Source organism: Gossypium hirsutum, chromosome A13 (genome assembly GCF_007990345.1).
Source record: "Gossypium hirsutum isolate 1008001.06 chromosome A13, Gossypium_hirsutum_v2.1, whole genome shotgun sequence".
Lineage (NCBI taxonomy): Eukaryota > Viridiplantae > Streptophyta > Magnoliopsida > Malvales > Malvaceae > Gossypium > Gossypium hirsutum.
The window spans coordinates 47,479,596-47,485,810 of record NC_053436.1 but is presented as its reverse complement, the minus strand read 5'-3'; the positions used below and the strand labels follow the sequence as shown (position 1 = coordinate 47,485,810).

Genomic DNA, 6,215 nt, shown 5'->3' with positions numbered 1-6,215 from the left:
TTCTCCTTTAATGGCGTTTTTCTCACAAACGCCGCTGAAGAACATGACCTTTAAAAAAATATTTTATTTTAATTAAATAATATTTATTTCTATGATAAAAATTATATTATGTTTAATTTTTGAATTTGAACTTTAGACTATATACTTTTAAGGATAAATAAAAAATATTAATTAAATTAAATTTTCTATTAAAATTTAAATTTCAAAACTAAATATAAAAATAAATAAATTTAAATTTAATACATAAAAATTGATTCAATATGTAATTTAATACATAAAAAAAAAACACAAACACACTCACAATGTATTACAATTTCTAAAACAAAATTCATCCTAGTGAGAAAAGAATGCCAAATAATCATCACCTCTCATTAATCAAAGGAAAAAGATCTGAAAAAAATGAAGAAACAATATACAACACAGGGCTGGTTCAAGCTTAGATGAAGCCAAAGTATTGCAATGCCTGCATATAACTTAGAAAAGTCATTTGATGCTTTCAATTCAATTGCCAGAGAATCCAAAACACCGGAATAGAAAGCCAAAGTATGCACCTGTAAGCCAAAGTTAAGCCAGTGAGGAAATCTATACGACTCTCAAAGCCACATATGTCAAAGCACACTATCTGATCTCTTTTAATCAAAATTTGTTTCAACAAAAGTCATTGATCATGTAATTAATCATGTAATCAAAATTTATGTATATAATCAATGAATTTACCTTTGGAAATTGACCTAAACATATCCCATACGTAAAAAAACATTAAATCCATCTCAGAAGAAATATGACAGGACGGGGAAAACTAATTAAACTCTCCTTACTTGATCTTGATCTTGGTTAGTCAAGAGGGACATTATTGCATTATAGATTGGGTGGACATAAGGTTTAAAATCAAAACCAAAACCCTGTAGCAAACAATCACAATTGTAATCAATAACTCAAATGAAACATGGAATTACCAAAATGCGTAGAAGAAGATTACGAGATTATCAAAAATGGTGCATAACGCAGGATAAGTGGATTAATAGTCCTCCCGATCTTTGCCCACACACTTTGGTGGTAACTAGCACTAACAGGAGCATGGTACATAAGCTTCAACAGCTGTCAGACAGTGGATAAAAGCAAAGCACAAAGGGTTTAGACCGTTTGAAATGTATTCGATGTTGAGAAAGATTTTTCTATACAAAACTATTTCGTATTTAATATTTTTCCCTATAAAATTACTAAAAGCATTGTTTGCATCAATGAAGTAACAACTCCATGATCTATATGAAGTTGAACATATCATTGATACGAGAAATGCAAGAGAGAAAAATGGGGACAGAAGCACTAGGAAGGGAAAGGACATATCTGAAGATCAATCCAAGAAGAAACATCAAATACCAATCTTTATATGCAAAGAAAATAATATAAACAAGTTCAAGAAACTTTATATTCAAAATCATTTAAAACTAAAAATGGAAAAAGAGAACTAATAACTCGTATTTCAACTCTTTTTATTTTTACAGGGAAAAAAATTAATTCCTAAATAATAAGATGCATAAAAAGCATACAGCACAAGCAGAACACATTCATTAATATATAAACAAAGACCAAAGGATCAATAAGTATCTAACTGATAAGTCATGGGCTCCAATACTAGTTTTTTGGTAATAACCAAACTAGGTACTGAACCCACCTATCATGCCATTGCCATCCAAAGAATCACTAATAAACAGAAAGGTAAATACATGAAAAGTAAGAAGTAGTGTTACAGACTTACCAGTACATAAAAGTTTGTACAATGTTGCATTGCCACCTACAAAATTTAATAGAAAATTTCAGCAAATTAGAAAAGCTAGAGGTCATGGAATGTATAAGCTTAGAGGGAACTATAAACCAAAAAGAGAAAAAAGATATTCGCAACTGGCAAGAACAAGGAAACAAGTAGAAGCCCGCCAAGTCCAATCTCAGCATATGATGATAGAATGCTCAGGGTGGTGGTGTTTGATTCTACCCATACATAATGATCTTCCAAATACTTCCTGTTCAATAAACCCTCGAGGTTACACATGCACATGCATGACGCAAGCATTTCATTTCATCTAGGTTTGAGGCGACATCAAAATGAATGTCATAAAATAAATTGAAGTAATAAACATCTGGGGATTTTTTTTGAGAGAATACATCTAAGGAATTGGTTAAAGTGAAAAAAAAGGATAAGTAGAATTAACATTCACGAAGTACATTTTTTTTGTTTATTAGCACTAACCCTTTCAGTAAAAGTTGAGTGTATAATCCTCCTTACTGTGCCTTTTCAGATAATAACACAATTTCCATCCATCTGAACTTTATGCCATTTCATATAAGGAAATATCACCCAGCAAATTTAACTCAATTTCTTGTAGTGAACATTATAGTCTGATCACAAGATTAAATAAAAAAAACTAAACCAGAACACTGTAATATAGAAGATAGTTTATCTGAATAAAGGTCTACCTGTACAAGGCAGAACGACTAAAATTATGCCTCAAGAACTTTGCAATGCGTTCGAGTGATCGGCATAAAATGGAAATCAAAGCAACTGCAGTGAAGGTCCATATCAATTCATCATACTACATAATAATAAAGAGAATTCAGGAGCAAAAATGTAAAAAGTGTTTATGAGCAGAAGAATGCTTACAGTTAAGGCAAAGATGTGAAGTGACAAATGTAAGGCAATAGATAAAGTAGATAAAATGTTTGGTTGCAATTACTGATTGAAAATACACTTGAACAACTTGTAAAGTCCATGCTCTTGGCCTCTGCATAACATATAGAATAGGTTCAACAAAAAAACTATCATATATATATTTTTTTTTTGAAAAAAAGAATGGTTGGATTATTATTAAAATTAAAACAAGGCCTGGACTCTCTCAAAACAAAAGAAACTAAAACAGATAACCCCCCCCAAAAAAAAGAAGGTAAAGAAACAATGTAACCCAGCCACCCAAACAGGCACTTTCCTTATCCATAAAACTATCATATATTTACCAAATGTATGACAAGTCAGTAGAAATATGTTTACCCCATATAGTGCATACAAAGAGTATACAGAAGAACAAGCAGTGCCCATAAATGAAAGCCGATAAGCCCTTTTTGAAAGACTTTTAGGGACAAGTGGAAAGATGGCAAGCACAGCCACAATAAAAACCTGCAAGATAAAAAACAAAAGTAAGGAAAAAAGAACCTAACAAAAATATGTACATGAAGTAAAAAATGGCCCAAGTTACAAGACTAGCAACTGGCTAAATATTACATCTTATAAATGTAATTATACATTAATAGCCAATCAGCTCCTCAACAAGGTGGTCTCTCTATGGCAGATGCAAGAATAAAGAGGGAAATAAAATGCACTCTTTACTCATTTAAAAACAAAAAAGAGGGATAAGAAGGCAAGAATTATCCGCTAATATACAAATATGTTCACATGGGAGAAAGAAATGGGATGGTGGGGGGTAGTATACCCAAGCATTGACAGAAAATTGTATTGTGTGCAGATCCCAGCGCAGAGAAGTTGTATTTGAACCTGAACCTGCTGATGGCCCTGAAGTTCTAGCTGTTGAGCCTAGATCATGAATTTATGATTGAGTTCAATGAAGGAAATAACACCTTAATAAGGAAGATCAAATACAAAAATTATCCAATTTTTATGTTATTTATTACAAGTTTAGTTTCTTTCCATAACCTCAATTTCAGAAGCAATGGTTTTTTACCTGCATTGCGCGCTCGAGCTTCACCAATTACACCATTAATCCACTTATCCTGCGTTATGCACCATTTATTCTGTAATACAGTAAATACATAAAAAACACATCATGGAACAAGAAGACAATATAACCCTCAATCACCTTTGCTTTCTTTGACAACTTGAAAGCCACTGAAATGAGTTACAGCATCAGAAATAAATAGTGCAGGCCATGCAGTAACAACAAAGTTCAATGACCATGAACAATATTATTTCAAAGAAAAAGTATCACATGAATCTATCTATCATCCAAGAGAATCTTGAGAGTCAAAATATCATACAATTGAAAGTCAACCCAATAATTTCAAAAAAAAAAAAGACTTATTTTGGCATTAGGGAAAAAATTGAAGCAATACTAATCTTCCTCCAAATCCATAAAAAAAGAAAACTAAAAACGGTTTGATCTATCGATTTGGTCATATGAATCTAAATATATTCCAAATTTCACAATGAGCAAAAAAATATATATATAATGATTATGTGATCTCAAATTCTCAACTGGATTTATTTGCTGCATAGATTTACAACACAAAGATAGGAGAGAAGAAAAATACAAAATTGTTGCAATTTCTCTCACTAGATATATGGAGAAAATACATAAAAAATCATTTATAGCTCATATACCAATAAAAATAAAATATAAAAAAAGATCATCAATGGATGAGATAGGTAATCGCTAGAGCAAGCAAAAGGAGAATGTAAGCAACTCCTTGATCAATGGCAGTACCATCGTTGGACGGAAGTGGTGCAGGTGATGAACCCATGCCTTAACCCCAGAAAAGAAAGCATACCCTTCCAATTGACAGTTTTAAACGAGGAAGACCTTGCAACAAGAGGATCTGAAAACCTTTCTACGACTTTCCTTTCCCTTGTAGGCCTATCACTACTAAGCGTCACTGGCTCTTTCTTCTCAGCTGAATCTCGACCAGATTTCCTAGAACTTCCCTTTCTACTACTACATTTGACCTTTTTAGTTCCTTCATCTTCACTCTCTTCTTCTTCCTCCTCCCCCCTCTTCTTCTTCTTCTTCTTCTTCTTCTTCTTCCTCGTTCTCCTTCTCTTCAACTTCCATTTGTTTCTCCAAAACCCTAACAAATCGAGGGAAAAGGAGTAGCTATGGTGGGTGAGTTCAGTGTAGTGAAATGAAAAGGAAAAAGAATTTGGGGGCAAATTTTGAGAGTAAAAGGGGAAAAGAAATAAGTACAAACTTTTATTTGGGGGATTTGGTTAACGAGCGGGTAATAAAAAATAATTTTTGGGAGTGAACGGGATTTTGCCTTTTTTATAAAAAAATAATGGCCTTTTGCGACAGTTTTCTAAAAACACGCTGGTAATTCTCGGATTTTTTTGTGAAAACGCCATTATAGCTCAATTTTTTACGGCATTTTTACTAAAAACGTTATTATAGCTCAACTTTTTACGGCGTTTTACCCAAAAACGTCACTATTACTCAATTTTAATTTTCTTTTCATTTTTAACATATTTTTTTGTATTTTTCCTTTCACAATTTTTGTGTTGAGATTATCATTTTTTGGAATTTTTTTAATTTTGAATATTGATCTTTTTAAACTAAAAAATGGAATAAAATTTTAAATATTAAATTTTTAAGTTTTTTTTGATTTAATCATAGAAATTTTAAAAAAATAAATACATCAATATATTTTTATATTGAATTAATATAAATATTTATGTATGTAATAAATAAATATAAAATGATGTTATATCAATAATTGTGTTAATAATTTATAAGAACTAGATCAAATTAAAGTTCATTATACAATTGCACCCTGATCCCCATATTTATCCCTAAACACTAAAAATTAAACCCTGATCCCCAAACACCAAACCCCAAATCCTAGATCATAAACCCTAAATCATAGACAATAAACCTACACGCTAAACCCTAAATATATATAGTTACCAATTCATATCAATCAGTTACATTTTTTTATTTATTTATCAATGTTTTTTTCTTAATCTAATATTTAGATATATATGAAATGGTTTAGATTAAATATTTTTAAATATAAAAGCATTAATTGATCGTATAAAATTTTATCATTTAACAAATCTCAAGTAAACTTTAAATCTTAAACCATTTAATATATATAAAGTTTATCTATTATCTCTTAAACAATTTAAACTATAATCATAATTTTAATATATTAAAATTAATATTATCTCTTTTATAATTATATAAAAAATTATTTAATATATAAATTAAAAAACACTAATTAATATAAACCCTAAACTCATATCCCCTAACCCCTAACCCATATCTCCATAAACCCTAAATTATAAAACATAAACCATAAACCATAAACCCCTGACCATTGACCCCCAACCCTTAAACCATAATCCATAAACCTTAAAATAGTAACTCTTAAAGCTTAAAGCTTAAACCCTAAACCATACACACTAAACCATAAACCCTAAACTATAATGATAATTA

At 30.6% G+C, this 6,215-nt stretch overlaps 1 protein-coding gene across 6 annotated transcripts; it reads right to left on the bottom strand.

Moving 5' to 3' along the window:
* Positions 1-225: 225 nt before the first annotated feature.
* On the bottom strand, positions 226-5,011 carry LOC107894577 (uncharacterized). 6 transcript variants are annotated; one of them, XM_041086111.1, is made up of 10 exons: positions 4,491-5,011; positions 3,732-3,801; positions 3,483-3,583; positions 3,044-3,169; positions 2,660-2,780; positions 2,476-2,560; positions 1,904-2,021; positions 1,760-1,795; positions 819-902; positions 226-551 (listed from the first exon to the last, which is right to left on the bottom strand). In XM_041086111.1, exons 1-10 carry the CDS (start codon positions 4,491-4,493, stop codon positions 372-374), a joined length of 924 nt encoding a protein of 307 aa, XP_040942045.1. In that variant the 5' UTR covers positions 4,494-5,011; the 3' UTR covers positions 226-371. The 6 variants fall into 6 exon arrangements, 5 of the variants coding, with proteins under 5 accessions (XP_040942045.1, XP_016675326.2, XP_040942048.1 ...); XM_016819837.2 differs by having other exon boundaries at positions 4,555-5,011; XM_041086114.1 differs by adding an exon at positions 980-1,098 and having other exon boundaries at positions 226-902; positions 4,491-5,010.
* Between the last annotated feature and the right edge of the window lie 1,204 nt (positions 5,012-6,215).

Excerpts from the sequence above, each read along its gene's own strand:
- LOC107894577 (XM_041086111.1), bottom strand. Across the intron at positions 2,781-3,043 it reads CTTTGTATGCACTATATGGG|AGGCCAAGAGCATGGACTTT; the intron begins GTAAACATATTT and ends TATGTTATGCAG. Across the intron at positions 903-1,759 it reads GTACAAACTTTTATGTACTG|GGTTTTGGTTTTGATTTTAA; the intron begins GTAAGTCTGTAA and ends TGTTTGCTACAG.